The following is a 16,970-nucleotide window of genomic DNA, read 5'->3' on the forward strand; positions in this document are numbered from 1 at the left end:
CCCCAACATAGACTTGGTTCATCAAGAATTGTACCTTTTTTGGAACTGCTGCAAGTATAAGAGCAGAGACTCCATCAACAATTTTTAAGTAGCACTTTTGTACTTACTTATATATAGTAAAGCTTTTTTTTTTTTCCAAAAATAGATATTATACATATATAAACATATATATATATACACACTTGTACTTTAACCATTCTGTCACTTGACTGACAGTTCACTTAATATAACGCACTACAGTTAACTATCATTTCTGTTACAATAACAGCACCCGCATACCTGTGCGCCTGCTGCCATTTCCTCTACCCGTTACAAGAAACATAAACCACCTCCATGCCCTTCTCTTCCCCTTTCCTTTCCTCTCTCTACACCCCTACGATTTTTCTGTTTCTTTACCCAGTCCTTTCACAGCTCTGCCATCTCTAGTCTAAGTCATCTTTGTCATTCTCTTCCTCCTCATTGTCATCATCCTCTCAGCTGGTCTCATTCTTAAGCAGCATGTGCCAATCCTTCCTCTTCTGAAGATCTTTTGTCATCTCTTCCCCATCCTCTTATAGCTCACTCACTCCCATTCTGATGCAGTTCTTGACTGGGAGGTTCATATGCCTGCACGTGAACAGGCTTCTCATCTTCTACAGGGTGTTCCTGAAGCAGGATATGAATTTGCTGAAGCTGGCTGTTGGGGTCCATTGCTGCTTGGTCCAATGGCCAAACAGTGCTGCCTCTGTGGTCAGGGTCTTGACCCCTGTCACCACCTGGAGGAGTTGGCCTACTCTCCCCCATGCCTCTGTGGCATAAGGGCAGCTCCAGAGGAGGTGATCATTTGTTTCTCCTTCCACCAGCAGGTTTGCCTTGGGAAAGGCTGGAGATCCTCTCCGTGTCTCTGCATCAGGTTTTGAATTACATTACAATTCTTGAGTGGGGGTCTGCGGAAGTGACAGCCAGAAGCTGAAAGGAGCTGCTGCTGCTGCCACTGCTGCCTGAGGTGTGGGATGGACCAGGCGGGGGAAATGACATTCATCTCTTATGGGGGTGCTCTTGTCTCTTATCTCATCTCAGCACCCCAGAGCTCCCCTATAATTTGAACCCTGTTCAGTGCCCACATGGAGAGTGCCTGGTGGGCTGCCTGGCAGTTCAAGTTTATATGCATTTCCTTCTTTCTTTTTTCTGGAAGATTCACTCCCACATGACCTTGCAACTGTTGCCAAGGAATACATCCACAGGTGTCAGTCTGTCCCTTGCCCTTACTATTTCCTGCATCTTCCAGTGGTTAGTCAGGGCTCTTCCAGTGGTTAGTCAGGGTTTCATTCTGTACCTTATATCTGTTCAAGAACTGCTCAAGGACCTTGTAGAACGATGGCAGCTAGCACACCCACCAGCTTCACAACAGGTGCCCTGCAAAGTATTTCATGAAGCAAGCTGTTTTGGTTTCTGCCCCGACTGCTAGTTTGTAGCCTCCATATGTAAAATAGATCTTCCTTGTTTACCTGGAGTAGCTGTTGTAGAACTTTGTTGTTAAAATCTTCTCCACTCATGCCATTAGGGAGAAGACCGGACTGCGATTCATATCCATTCACCTTGAAACCCATGGGAAAACCTCTTCCATTCGATCCTGCTACTCCTCTTCTGGCTGCTCCTCCTCTGGAAGTTACTGCCTTCCTCGCCTTGGCTGCCTGGACACCTGAAATCCAAAAATAAGACCGCTCTTCCCCCACTCCCACGTGTAGGTGGAGACCACAAGGGTCCTCCGCTCTGATGGGAACAGGAACTACACTTGATCTGAACCAAAAGGCAAAGCAGCGATACAAAAAAGAAAAAAAAAGGGTTCTCAACTATGCATGAAATTAAACCCAAGCCAATAGACTCATGAATTATCATACAGTTGGACCCCAGCAGACACAACAGCATTTCAAGCCATGGTGATCCCAGAGCTCAGCACTATTTAATACATATGGGTACTCCAGATATTGCCCACGGAGGATCCACGTGCTAATTAGACACCCACACATGACTAGAACCAGGTGCTCTTGTCAGTTCTGGGATCCTCCAAAACTGATATTTGAATGAGGCACAGGGCAACCTGGCCTGACTCTACCTCCTGGAGGGCAGAGCCACACTAATCATATGAGACAGGCTGAGAAAGGGGGTGACAGAGGGCTTCTGGATGAACTCTTTGGGGCCCCATTTGGTGATGTTTTCCAAACCTTTAAGGCTGATAAGGAAACAGGAATGACTGGAAGTGTAAAAGAAAGGTGAAGTTCAGCTGTGGGAGTAAAGAGGAAGTTGAAATGTATTCAATGCAGTGGCTCACCATGACTTGAAAAAGAGCTGACACTGGGGGGAGGGCGGCACATATCTTATACATACAGGCTCTATTCACCTATCCTTATGGTAGGTTTCCATAAGATTACCTGGCAGAAGGGACACCATGATCTAGCACAAGAATGGCAATTATTTTAGGCAGAGGGCTGCTTAACGAGTTTTTGCAAGCTGCTGAGGGCCGCATAGGTAGCCCCACCCCTTGACAGTTGCCCTGCCCCTTGTTCACTATCTTGTAACCGGAAGTCCCGTTCCCTAACCCCTGACCTTTGCCACCTGAAGTCCCCTCCCACCCCAGGAAGTACTCCTTTCAGCAAGGGGTTTTGCCATCTCAGAATACCAAATTATATTCTAAAAAGCAAACAACTACAGCATTCATTAATTTGATTTAAAAATATATTTTTATCCTGATTTACATGCATTTGTGTTGAGTACACAGAGGTGATTGCACAATAGCTTAAAATGAAGTCTTACTTTTGTATATCGTGAGGGGTCTGCATAAGTTAGGTGGGGGAGCTGTGGTTGTGTGGGTGGGTGTGGAGCTGGTGGGGGGCTATGTGTGGGGGAGGGTGGCTGGGGTGTGTGAGTCTGCATGTATGACTGTGAGGGGGGTATGGGTACATGTGTATGGTGAAGTGTGTGTATGCAACTCACCCCATGAAAACACACACGTGCACACACACTCTGCCCCTGCCTGCACACACACACACACACACAGCCCCTGCCTACACACACACAACCCCCCTCCCTACACACACACTGCCCCACCCTGTGCGCGCGCGCACTCTGCCCCTGCCTACGTGTGCGTGTGTGCGCATACACACGCACACACAGGCATGGCCCCATGCTCCCTGGTCCAGCGATGCAGCCAGAATCCACGTGGTGCCGGAGCAGGGCAGGGGTAGGAAGACAGTGAAATGGCTAGAGGTGGGGTGGGGTGGGGTAGAGCTGGGCTGCTCTGCTCTGCTGAGGGCTCCCCTTGGGTCCTACTGCCTCTGGCTCATGTCAGTTTTGACAGGCAGCCAGGAGCAAATAAATATTAATTTACTAATTTTTTTAGGGGCCCCATGGGCTGAATAGAATGGCCTGGTGGGCTAGATCCAGCCCACAGGCCATATTTTGCCCACCCCTGATCTAGCAGGTGGTTTTCCTAGGGACAGGGGATAACCACTGTTCTGGCATGGGTTAGTACCCAGACAGAGGTAATGTATAGTTACCCTCCCACTTTCATTTCCAGTGGGAAGATGTTGGCTTTACGCCCTGTGCCTGCCTAGTCTTGTATAGGCATTCCCTTGCTGCCTTGGAGCGTGCACCTGGGGTTGGCGGCAGCGTTGGTTCCTGCAGTCTTGGCGAGGGCTTGCGTTCTCCCCAAGGGAAGTGCCAAAACTCACCTGCCACGACACTGGTCTTCCCTTCAGTGGTGGGGCTCCCTCTTGTAGCCCCTCGCAGGTCGGTCACACTCCCTAGCTGGTATTCTTTGGGCTCCACCTCTCCTGCACCACAGCCGTGTGCCAGCCCTTAAGACAGCTGCTCTATGATCGACTGGCTCGCCCTCTGAAGTTGACTCCTGGGCCCTCCCTGTCCGCCAGGTTCCTAATGATCTTATCCTGTCCTTGGTCTCTTCAGGATGTTCCACAGTCCCTGTAGCTATGCTGCATCTCCCTGGCTGCACTGCTGCACGCAGTGTCATCCCAGCTGCTCTTCTCCTCTGCGCATCACCCCTGGCCCTAATACCTTTCTTAGGGGCCCTTAGGGTGATCCATAAAAGAATAAGTTAAACAGAAACCAAAAGTGGGGAGTGGGGTCTTAGCCCTTTCCCACTCATGACTTCAGTGTCTGCAGCTTCGTGGTCCCTCGACGCCATCCTCATCCCTTTAACTGTTCGTGGGCCCTTCCAATGGGTCTGCCCTGGGGTCTCCCAGTGGCTGCCGGTGCCGTCCTTGCCTGGCACGGGAGGCACTCTCACTGTCTGCTCCCCACAGTGCCTCCTCACCTCTTTCTTCACCACCAGTTTTTAACTTTGCTGGGCAGCATTCTCCAGTGATGTCATCTGCCTGCACCACTTTCAGCCGGATATAAAAGCAGCTGATGAACCTCACGGGTCCTCCATCCCAGCATGGCTTGTCCATTCCTTCTCTCCCTAAAAAAGGTAAGTTTGCCGTGTCTTCAGGGCTTCTCTTGCAGGGACGTGCTATCTCTTCCCCAGGTCCTGCTGTGGGAGGGGTCTCCTGTCCCCTCATTTTTGTTCCCCTGGGACACATCCACTATGGAACTGGGAGATTCCTCCCTTGCTTGCTCCTGCGGCCATACGGCTGAGGGCAAGCGAAACTTGGGGGCATCTGAACCCCAAGCCTCCAGACTTGAACCTGTCCATAGGATGTCTACTAAAGGATTTGGAAGTATCTGAAGCCCCAGGCTGAAAAGTTTGGGGTGGAGGATACTTGCTGGTAGTAGGGCCATTCATGGTTCTTGAACAATTGAAAGGAGGATTTGGAACTGATCTGGCTGATTTGGCTCATTTGACTAGGGACATGAAAAATTATCCTTAAAAATAACCAACCCCCAAAAACCTGTCATGGTATTTATTACTGGACATGGGTAATGCAATTAAAATGGCACTGTGAAGTGGAGGGTGCACCCTTGTCTGCATGCGGACAGGACTCCCTATGAGAGCCTCATAGTAACTTTCTCACTGACCAGCTTCCAGTGGGAGGATCTTGGTTCCACACCAATTTTATGGAAATGGGAGATTCTTTCCTAGCTTGCTGCAGTGGCCATATGGCTGAGGGCAAGTGAAACTTGGGGGCAACTGAACCCCAAGCCTCCAACCTTGAGCCTGCCCACAGGATGCCTGCCAAAGGACTGGGAAGGATCTCAAGCCGCAGGCTAAAAAGTCTAGGGTAAAGCATACTTGCCAGTAGTAGGGCCACATACGGTTCTTGAGCGACTCAAAGAATTTGGAAATGATCTGGCTAATTTGACCTTGGGCAAGAAAAGTTTTCCTTAAAAAGTATGTTTGCCTAACATGGGCCATATACTTTATAGTCATGCTCAGTTTAATCAACTTCATAGCTTGTTTCATTACTGAGCACATGATGCTTTCAGCAGCTATTTAATAATTGACAACGTATTTCATGATATTTCTTTGTGACTATAAGCCGAGGAGATTTTTCCCCATGCTGATTTGGGGCGGGGGTAAGGGGAGGGGGGAATCTTGCCTTGTATTTGAGCAAGTACAGTAAACAGGATTTCTCTACAAAGATTCCTCATGAGGATGGATCCAAACAAAGACTAAATCAGCTGTGAGGGGGGTCTAGGTTCAAGCCCTATGTCTCCATATTCAATTAGGACACTTCCTTTCAATATCATGGTTTTACATCACATTTTTATTGAAACATAAAAACCTGCAATATTTATTTTGGAGACGTCTCAGGAACTACCAATATTAACAAATGTTTTTATTCCCAGATCACTTACCTGGTGAGGCACGAGCCCAAGAGAGGTGGGTGGTTCATTCATTCTGTCATCACTGCTGCTAGCAACAGCATAACCACTGCCAAAAAAAGAGAGAGGGTGGGAGCAGAGAATCAAGGTAAAGAAAGACTAGCATTAGTCACAAAAAATTCTACCTAAGTGTTTTTGCTGGAAAGAGACAATTTTTCACAATAGTGTGTTTTTGTCAAAACAGAACATTTTAATGTCAAACCATAAACCTTGATAATCTTCCCCTCCCACCCCATCCTCCATTTTTGGTCAAAAAGTAATTTTTCAGTTAGCAGTAACTAAGAAATTTTCTTCCATAAGCAGCTTCCTTCATCTTGGAAGGTGATCTATTTGGAAATCCCTTTCACAGTTATGATTCAAGCACAGGTTTGTGTGAATTACAGAATCAGGGCTCCAGATTTTTCACTTACTCATACCTAAATCATAACTCCATTTTCTTTTTTCTTTTAAAAGATTTTAAGGTCAGGAGGGACTATTATGTTCAGCTAGTCTGATTACTTGCATAACAGAGGCCATGGAATTTCATTAAGTTCAATACAGATAGCACTATACAAACATTTTATTGAAGCTAAAATACTGTCACAATTCTTGGGCTAGGTTCCCTGATGAAACAGAAATTTTATAGTAGGTCTTCATTTCAGTGAGGTACTTGTCTGGATGCAGGACTCCAACTTAACAACAAAAGTTTTCCTGTTGAAATGCTGCATTTTCAGTACTTCTTCAGCTTAGAGGTACACTGATACATCGGGCCATATCATATTGGCACTGATAAAAGGAAAATTAACATTATCAGTAAATGGCTTTTTTTGACTTATGGGGCCGATAACATCACTGATAAATAACACGTTGCGTGTGCACAGCTGCAGCATGCATGCAGCCATGAGTGCAGTCTGGTAGCATGGAGAGCAGTGTCCAGCTGGTAAGTCTGTGGGGGGAAGGGACATGGGGAAGGGAAGGGATGTGGAGGGAGCACAACAAGGCCCCTGCGGCAAGGGCAGGGGCAGGGGCTGCACAACCAGGCCAGGGCAGAGTGCAGGATGAGCTGGGCTTGTCCAGGGGGCAGGGTGTGGGGAGCTGTTCCCGCTGCTGCGTACACCCCTGGGGGAGGCATGGGGAGCACGTGTCCCCCAGATCTGTGCACGGGGCAAGGGAGACTGCACAGTCTGGGAGAGAGCACAGGGGAGACTTCACAGTGGCAGAGGAGTTGCTGTGGCTGTGACTGCAGATCCTGAGGAAAGGAAGGAAGAAGAACAGCAGATTAAGGACCCTAGACTTTAAAAAAGGAGACTTCAATTCACTCAGGGAACTGACAGACTGGCCGGCCCTTGGAGACCAGTCTGAGAGGGAAGGGAGCCCAGAAGATCTGGTTGTATTTTAAAGAAATCTTACTGAGGGTGCAGGAACAAACCATTCTGATGTGCAGGAAGACTAGCAAGTAGGGTAGAAGACTACTTGGCTTAGCAGGAAACTCTTCAGTGAGCCAAAACACAGAAAGGAAGCTTAGAAGAGGTGGAAACTTGGACAAACAACTAGGGAGGAGTATAGAAGTACTGGTCGGGCATGCAAGGGTGAAATCAGGAAGGACAAAGCACAATTGGAGTTGCAGCTAGCAAGGGATGTGAAGGGTAACAAGAGGGGTTTCTACAAGTAAGCCAGCAATGAAGATCAGGGAAAGTGCGGGTCCTTTACTGAATGGGGGAGGCAACAATGGCAAAATAACAGGTTAGGGACTATTTAGAAAAGCTGGATGCAAAGCCCCCAAGGGTCCTGAGGGAGTTGGCTGATGTGATTGCAGAGCTGTTAGCCATTATCTTTGAAAACTCACGGTGATCAGGAGAAGTCCCAAATGATTGGAAAAGGGCAAATATAGCAACCATCTTTAAGAAGGGGAAGAAGGAGGATCTGGGGAACTACAGACTGGTCATCCTCACTTCTATTTCTGGAAAAATCATAGAGCAGGTGCTCAAGGAATCCATTTCTAAACACTTGGAGAAGGTGATTACTAAAAGTCAGCATGGATTCACCAAGGGCAAGTCATGCCTGACCAACCTGATTGCCTTCTTTGACACAATGACTGGCTCTGCGGATGCAGGGAGAGCAGTGGATGTGATATACCTTGATTTTGGCAAGGCTTTTGATAGTCTCCCACAACATTCTTGCAAGCATGCTAACGAAATACAGGCTGGATGAATGGACTGTAAGATGAACAGAAAACTGGCTGGAACACCAGGCTCAAAGGGTAGTAAGTCAATGGCTCAATGTCTTGTTGGAAGTTGGTAACAAGTAGAATGCCCCAGGGATCAATCCTGGGTCCAGTTTTGTTCAATATCTTCATCAACAACCTGGAAGATGGCATAGAGTGCACCCTCAGCAAATCTGCAGATGACACCAAGTTCGTGGGATTAGTAGAAAGGCTAAGAGTAGTACTAGGATTCAGAGAGACCTAGACAAATTGGAGCATTGGACCAAAAATCTCATGAGGTTCAACAACAAGTGCAAAGTCCTTCATTTAGTACAGAATAATCCCATGCACAGGTGCAGACTGGGGACCAACTGGCTAAGCAGCCAACAGTGTGCCCTTGTTGCCAAGAATGCTAATAGCATATAGGGGCGGATGTAGACGAAACAGGAGCCCTAAATTGAAGCAGTGGGTTTTAAACAACACTGCTTCAATTTAGGGCTGATTAAACGCCTATGCCATGCACACACCCCGCTGACTTACCTGCCTTTTTGGCACGGAGGGGAGTGCAAGCTGCTGGTGGGCGGAGCAGCCCCTGGGCTTGGGGGCAGGGAGGGCTGATGCTTCCCTCTACAGGAGCTGCGGGCCCCCCCAGGCGGCACCCACCTGACTTGGGTGATCCCGGGGGGGGTGGGGGGGTACCACAGCCACAGAGGAAAGTACTGGGCCCCCGCAGAGCTCAGGCAGACAGGCTCTGGGGAAGGTAGGGGGAGAGGGGGGAGATCAAGTTTGCCGCTTTTCTTGGGCCAAGCTGCTTTCCTGGGCTGCTGTCTGGCTGCCTCCAGGGCTTCCTGTAGAACTGTGGAACTGCAGGGAGCCTGGTGCTTTGCTCTGTGGTTGTAGGGGCAGCAAACTTAAATTTAAAGAGACAGCCCTGTGATAATTACATTATTTACATGGAAAGTTAAAACAAATTTATTTTCCACAGCTGGAATCTAATTATTTGGGGGAGGGGGGACAGTGTCTTAAATTGAAAGTCATCTTTAATTCAGGTAGTGTTAACATTTTATCTTGCATACATTACAGATATTTAAAGTGGAAGAATGGACTTTAAGTCTGCAGGATCCCAGGAGAAAAGGCTTTTTCCCAGAAGGAATGCAACATCTGTTTACAGCTGCACATGTTTTCTGAAGTGAGAACTTAGACTTAAACCAGTCTCACAATGTGCAATACAGAAGCAATGAGTTTTTCCAAAAATACCTTTTGTCTTATAAACATCAATCCTCCCCCTCAAATGACTCACCCTTCTGGATGTTGTAAAACAGAAACCATTAACTCTACTGCAAGAGCTCCAGCTATCATGGCTAACCCTGGTCGGCTGACCGTGCACTGCTGATCCAGTGTCCGATCCCTGGTGGACTACAAAGAAAGAAAATTCAGAAAAAGATGATACTTGAAAATACTTGGCTGTCCATTACATAGTTAAATATCTGTCATTAAATCAATACAAGTGAGTTCTCTCTTGGTATCAATATGAAGAATTTGTTGTTTCCAAATGTCATGAGTCACTACAAATGAGGCTGCACAAAAGAGACAGTAACATAAAAACAGAAAACACATAAAAGGGATGCATAATAGCTATTTGCAGAAAACTCCACTCACATCTCCTGGTGCCACAACATCATTGCAGAAATAACAGCCAAGCTTATAGCCAGGGATATTTGAAAAGAGTGATGATCCCAGGAGATCAGCAGAGCTTGTGATGCTACTGGAACATGAATCACCAGGCTCCTGCTTTTTCGGTTTCTTTAGTCCATGTCTCATCACAACAAATGTGTCAAATCCCAGTGCAGCATTGATGACCAACTATAAAGGAAGAAAACACGTAGTCAAAGGAAGCATAAAGAAAAACAGTCTACACATGTTGATTGTTATAAACAGAAATTTCTCTTTCTTGCAATAAAAATGTCAAGCTATAGTTGTTAAATTTACAGCTTGACATTATTTAATTACTACATTTATTTCTGGAAGTATCTTTTAAAATACACTCCACATATTCATGAGCAATATACAAACAATATCTTCCATTATCAATAGGTGCCAATGTGAGACTTCCTGGACAGTGTGATTTCAGACTTCAAGCACTATGCAAATACTGTGCTCACACACACAATGGACTGTGTTTTCTGCAGGAGAACACATCAAACAAGCTTTCCTATGGGTGTTGTTGTTTACTCATGCTTTAAAGATAAAAGGGGAGAAATATAATAAACAGTTTTTTCCCCAAATGAGTCACTCAGACAAAAATTTACAGCCAGTCTGGAGAAGGTGTTTTTTTAATGAAAGTTATTCTAAAATATATTTGAAATAAGAGTGACATCGGGTTTCACTATTTGCATATAAATGCTAACATACATGTTTTAAAAAATGTTTGTAGAAAAGCAAGCATGCGTGTCACCTCATTTGTAGTTTAACATCCCTGGGTATATCAACAGCATGCCTTTTAATTTTATTGTTCAGTTTAGGATTAATTTAGCAGGATTTCTTTCTGGCTGCCCATTACATATCTGGCTTGTTGAATAAATCGAGCAGGATACAACAGTAATACAATTCTCTTTTAAGGGAGTGTATTATTAACTCTGAATTGAACAGTTAATAGAGAGGACGTTTCTGCAGGAGACTCAGGATTGTGTAGTGAAAGAGACTGTCGCCTTTAGAACCCATGCTTAATTTACTGAGGACGTTGGAAGTTATATTATGAAAGAGCCTGGGACCTTCAGGAAGATACAGGACAACTCAATTCTGTCCTGAAAAATTGGATTATATTCCTGTGTGGATCAAAGAGCTCCTATGTCATGTGAGTCAAGTAGCAAACCTAACTTTCTGCAGGTTGTCACTTATGAGTATGAGGAACATGAACTGAGCGTCCAACTTGAGGCCTAGGGATATGAACTATAGAACTACTGAGCTCTCACAGATACAGCTAAAATCAATGGGAGTCATGTTCTGAACACATGAAGTGCTATATTGTGTTAAAAATTCTTTTAAAAAATAAAAGCAGAACTTTAGTATCTCAAATTGGACACTTAAAATTAATGGATACTTTAGACCTTCCTATGGCTGTGGATATATGTTGTAGTGCTACAAATGAAAATATGCACACAACCTATGGTATAATCTTTTTATGTAGCAGTTTCCCATCTATAAAATAGAGGTTACAATGCCCTGATATGATAGGGGTTTTATGAAAATAAATGTATTAGTATTTTCTATGATAGTAGAATCATAGAAAATTAGGGTTGGAAGGGACCTCAGGAGGTCATCTAGTCCAACCTCCTGCTCAAAGCAGGACCACCCTAAACTAGATTAGTTCAACCAAAGCTGTCTAGCTAGATCTTAAAATCCTCCAAGAATGGAGATTCCATCCTCTCCGGGTATCCTGTTTCAGTGCTTTACTACCTTCCTAGTGAGAAAATTCTTCCTAACATCTAATCTGAACTTTCCTTCATGCAACTTAAGACTGTTGCTCCTTGTCCTGTCATATGCTACCACTGAGAACAGTCTAGCTCCATCCTCTTTTGAACACCGCTTCACATAGTTGAAGGCTGCTATTAAATCCCCCCTGAGTCTTCCCTTCTCCAGACTAAATAAAACCAGTTCCCCTCAGCCTCTCCTCAGAAGTCACATGCCCCAGTTCCATAACCATTTCCGTTGCCCTCCACTGAACTCTCTCCAATTTGTCCACATCCTTTCTGTAGTAGGGGGCCCAAAACTGAACACAGTACTCCAGATGTGGCCTCACCAGTGCTGAATAAAAGGGAAATATCACTTCCCTTGACCTGCTGGCAACACACCTACCAATGCAGCCCAGTATGCTATCAGCCTTCTTAGCAACAAGGGTACACTGCTGGATCATATTCAGTGTATCGTCCACCGTAACCCCCAGGTCCTTTTCTGCAAAGCTGCTGCCCAGCCAGTCAGGCCCCAGCCTGTACTGGTGCCTGGGATTGTTCTGTCCTAAGTGCAGGACTTTGCATTTGTCCTTGCTGAACCTCAGACGATTTGTTTTGGCCCAGTGCTCCAATTTGTCTAGGTCACTCTGAATCCTAAGCCCTATCTTCCAGCGTACCCTACTCCTCCCAGTGTGGTGTCACCTGCAAACTTGCTGAGGGTGAACTCTATGCCATCTTCCAGTTTGTTGATGAAGACTGTGGCTAGGTAGAGGGCAGAGGTGTCCAGGAGAGCAGGCTGTACTTTAAGGAAGACTTACTGAGAGTCCAGAAACAAACCATCCCAATGTGCAGGAAGACTAGCAAGTATGGCAGAAGACCAGCTTGGCTTAGCAGGGAATTCTTCAGTAAACTAAATCATGAAAAGGAAGCTTATAAGAAGTGGAAACATGGACAAACAAGTAGGGAGGAGTATATGAGTATTGCTCAGGCATGCAAGGATGAAGTCAGGAAGGCCAAAGTGCAATTGGAGTTGCAGCTAGCAAGGGATGTGAAGGGCAACAATAAGGGTTTCTACAAGTATGTCAGAAACAAGATGATCAGGGAAAGTATGGGTTCCCTATTGAACAGGGGAAGCAACCTTGTGACAGAGGATGCAGAAAAGGCTGAAGTACTCCATGCCTTTTTCACTTCAGTCTTTACAGGCAAAGTCAACCCCCAGACTACTGCACCTGGCAGCACAGTTTGGGGAGGAGATGAGCAGCCAACAGTGGCACTGGCAGCGGTGGCAGCAGTGACAGCAGCTGGAAGGTAAGCAGGGCAGAGGGGTGAGTGCAGCTGCAGCGGATCCAGAGGGAAAATCCCCGGATCCCATTTAACAAGAACAGCAGGGAGCCACGCTCCTGAGCCACGCACAAACAGGCACACAGGCAGGGGGCAAGCAAGCTAGGGAAAACTTCCCCCGGCAGGAAGGGGGACTGCCCACTGGGAGATCCTCAATGATCCCAGTGGCAGGCTTCCCCTGTGGGAGGGGAACCCAGGGGGAGGGGTGACCAACAGGCTCTTCCAGGGAAGCCCAGAACAGCCTGATTGGCTGCTGTGATTAACACAGGAAATTCAAACTGGAGGCTTTTAAAAGTTGGGGCAAGCCCCAGCCCGTGGCAGTGGGGACTGGGAGAATGAGCAGGCGTATGTGTGCAGCAAGTGCATGTGTGCCCTCGACACACTCACCCAGGACAGGCACTGGCGGTGGCAACAGCAGCTGAAAGGTAAGCAGGGTGGAGGGGCGGGCGCAGCTGCAGCAGATCCAGAGGGAAAGCCCCTGGATCTCATTTAACAAGAACAGCAGGAAGCCACACTCCTAAGCCATGCACAAACAGGCATGCTCTGTAAGGGTGTGCCAGGGTTTGTACAAGGTGGGTAAACAGGAGGAGCCAGGTCGGAGGCTCTGACAGGGGACAGAGGAAGATACTTTGTTCTACAATAATGGTAAGGACACGGCAGGCTGCCAGGGACCCAGCCCCAGTGATGCTGCCTGCCCAGGGCTCCTTTGAGGCCTCTACCCAGATGAAGCCCACAAGGTTAGAGCCACCCTCCCCCACTGTCTGTGGGGGCTGCCTGGTGGGGACTCTGCAGCCTGGGGGTGGGGAAAGGGGAGCAGGAGTTCCCCTGCCTGTCCCATGTGCGCCCACCTTCAGGCCCTGGAGGAGCAGGTGAGGGAACTCCAGGCGGAGGTCAACAGGCTGAAGGGAATCAGGGCTGCCAAGGATGAAAGTGACAGGTATTTCCGTTCTCTGCGGGGTTAAGTACCCAGTGGAGAAGCACCCTGGGAGGAACCCGATGCAGTGGTATGGCAGACGGTTACCACCAGGGCCAGGGCTACTCGTGCTGCCGCAGTGTTGGCCCCCCCAGTACAACTGGAGAACCGGTACAAGGCCCTCGCAACATTGGAGAACAAGGTAGATGAGGATGCCTTCAGAGGAGCTGATGCCACTCCACACATGGAGCAGACTGAGTGATGCCAGAACACCCAGAGGAAGAGACACCGGGTCCTCATCATGGGTGACTTCCTCCTGAGAGGAACGGAGACCCCATCTGTTGCCTGGATCCCATGGCACGGGAGGTTTGCTGCCTGCCCAGAGCTCGGATTCCGGACATCACAGCAACGATTCCAGACCTCATCTGGCCCTCTGATCACTACCCCTTGGTTCTCATCCCTGTGGGCAGTAATGACATGGCTGGGAGTAGTCCGGACTGTGTCATGAGAGACTACAAGGCTCTGGGAGCCAAGCTTACAGAGACAGGAGCACAGGTGGTTTTCTCATCTGTTCTTCCAGTGAGCAGACATGGATGGCGCCATGAAGCCTGCATTGGAGAGGTCAACTGGTGGCTTTGGAGCTGGTGTTACTGGGCAGGCTTCAGATTCTTTGACTATGACCCGCACTTCCGTGCGGGAGACATGCTAGGGCGGGACAGGCTACATCTCTCCCTGAAAGTTAAGCATGTTTTCTCTTCCAGGTTGGCTGATCTCGTATGGCATGCTTTAAACTAGGTTAGTCAGGGGTGGGGATGCAGACGCACAGGAGGACACTTCGACATCAAGCCAGGTGACACAAGCAGGAACAACCCAGGTAAGTGAAAAAGGGCCTGGACAAGCTTGGGAACAAGAGGGCAGCACGAATACTCATAGGAGGTCTCAATTACCTCTACACAAATGCTAGAAGTATGGGAAATAAGCAGGAGGAACTCGCCCTCCTGCTAGCTAGCAAAAACCCAGACCTGGTTGGGCTTAGAGAAACCTGGTGGGATTCTACCCATGACTGGGCAGTATACATTGAGGGCTATAGGCTGTATAGACGAGATAGAGTAGGGAGAAAAGGGGGCAGTGTAGCATTCTATGTTAAAGAGCGGTACATGACCTCGATGATCAGGATGGGTTCAGAAGAGGGGCAAACTAAGGCGCTCTGGGTTAGAATGCAAGCAGATCATGGGGAAAGGGACTTGATAGTGAGTGTCTACTACAGACCGCCTTAGCAGGTGGAGGAGCTGGACCTGGAATTTTCAGATCAGTTCACAGAGGCTGTAAGGACAAGGGATGTGGTTGTCGTGGGTGACCTAAAACTACCCAAACATCTGCTGGGAGGATCAGTCAGCCAGGTCTGAATGCTCACAGGTTTTAGACTGCATACAGGACCTCCACCTAACCCTGGAGGTCCATAATCCTACCAGAGGAAATGCCTCGCTGGACTTGCTCCTTGCCACAGGCAATGACCTGGTGAGGGATCTGTGGGTGCTTGACTACCTGGGCATTAGTGACCACTGTCTGCTGGAATTTGCTATCCAGCACAGGGTGGTGAAAGCAAGCAGTAAGGCAAAAGTCCCTGACTTCAGGAGGGTCAACTTCAATGAGCTAAGGAGATTAGTAAGGGAGATATAGGGGACTCGGAGCTCTAAGGGGATGGGAGTCCAGAATGGGTGGTTGTTCCTTATGGAGATGATCCTCTGAGCTCAGAGGGAGCCAGTCCCAATGCAAACCAAAGAAGGCAAGAGTGCTCAGTAAGGCATCCAGGAGGGCCTGAAGGCAAAAAAGGTGGCATACAATCAGTAGAAGCAAGGGGCAATCACCAAGGAGCATTACACCTCCATTGCTCATGATTGCAGAGAGGCAGTTAGGAAGGCCAAGGCAGAGATGGAACTAGGGCTGGCGGCCAGAATTCAGGATAACAAAAAGTCTTTTTTCAAATACACAGGGAGTAAGAAGAAGGCACCAGGTAATATGGGGCCCTTACAGGACAGGCTTGGCAATCTGGTGATTGCAGCAAAGGAAAAAGCTGATCTCTTCAACGAGTTCTTTGCCTCCACATTTCTGAGCAGCAACCGAGACAACTCCCCCACTAGGGTTGCGGACAAGCTCAGGGGACACAACGCCATGCCTAGGGTCAGGGACGATCTAGTTGGGGAACTCTTGGAGGGGCTGGACATTTATAAATCAGCAGGTCTGGATGCTCTTCATAGTATCATAGTACATAGGGTTGGAAGGGACCTAAACATATCATCATATCCGACCCCCTGCCCCAGGCAGGAACGGGTGCCGGGATCATATCACCCTAGCCAAATATCTGTCCAGCCTCCTCTTGAAGACCCCCAAGGTAGGAGAGAGTACCACCTCATATGGGAGCCCATTCCAGAGCCTGGCAGCCCTAATTATAAAGTAATGTCTTCCAATGACCAGCCTGAACCTTCTCCCTAACAATTTGTGGCCATTATTCCTAGTAACCCTGGGTGATGCCGGGGGGAACAGAGCTTCCCCCAATTCCTGCTGGTCACCCCTGAAATTATTATTCCCTCCTCCAGCTCCCTCCATGCCTCTTCAGTTACCTTCAGATGCAGTGTGTCACAGTGGCAACAAAACTGTTACAAGACTGTAATATCAACCCTGGGGACTCACCCTGCTCTCTTAGGTGAAAAGGTCACATAGGTATCCTACTTATGAACCCCCAACTTGGTCCCACTACCCTCTTCATCCGAGGGTACTGAGGGAATTGGCAGAGGTCATAGCAGGACCCCTAGCATGGTTGTATGAGTGCTCGTGGTGCTCTGGCCAGGTCCCAGAGGACTGGAAAAGGGCCAATGTGATCCCCATTTACAAGGAAGGGAGAAAGGAGGACCCGGGTAACTATAGGTAACACATCTGCGGGGGCCCAGCATGGGAGGTATGCTCAGGGTCAACCAATCCTGCCTGACTAAACTTGTTTCCTTTTATGACCAGGTCACAAAGTCCTTGGATGTAGGTGTTGAGGTGGATGTTGTCTACCTGGACTTCAAGAAGGTCTTTGGCACTGTTTCTCACCCCATTCTCATAAAAAAATCTTGGCTGACAGCAGCATTGGTGCCTACACAGTCAGATGGGTGGCAAATTGGCTCAATGGTCACACCCAGAGAGTGGTGGTAGATGGGTCATTTTTGACCCAGAGGGCTGTGGGTAGTTGAGTTCCCCAGGGTTCAGTCCTCAGGCCTGT

General features: G+C 47.9%; 1 protein-coding gene across 7 annotated transcripts in view; it reads right to left on the bottom strand.

Annotated features, from left to right (window-relative positions):
- The window catches only part of ATG7 (autophagy related 7), a 390,968-nt gene that overhangs the window by 239,085 nt on the left and 134,913 nt on the right, over positions 1 to 16,970 (bottom strand). For all 7 annotated transcript variants that reach the window (XM_019505098.1, XM_019505096.1, XM_019505100.1 and 4 more), the window contains 3 exons: positions 9,665 to 9,868; positions 9,306 to 9,421; positions 5,797 to 5,872 (listed from right to left, as the gene is read on the bottom strand). In XM_019505098.1, the coding sequence (XP_019360643.1) occupies positions 5,797 to 5,872; positions 9,306 to 9,421; positions 9,665 to 9,868 (396 nt within the window). The remainder of the gene's footprint in view (positions 1 to 5,796; positions 5,873 to 9,305; positions 9,422 to 9,664; positions 9,869 to 16,970) is intronic.

Source organism: Gavialis gangeticus, unplaced genomic scaffold (genome assembly GCF_001723915.1).
Source record: "Gavialis gangeticus isolate Ggan-Ray unplaced genomic scaffold, GavGan_comp1, whole genome shotgun sequence".
Classification (NCBI taxonomy): domain Eukaryota; kingdom Metazoa; phylum Chordata; order Crocodylia; family Gavialidae; genus Gavialis; species Gavialis gangeticus.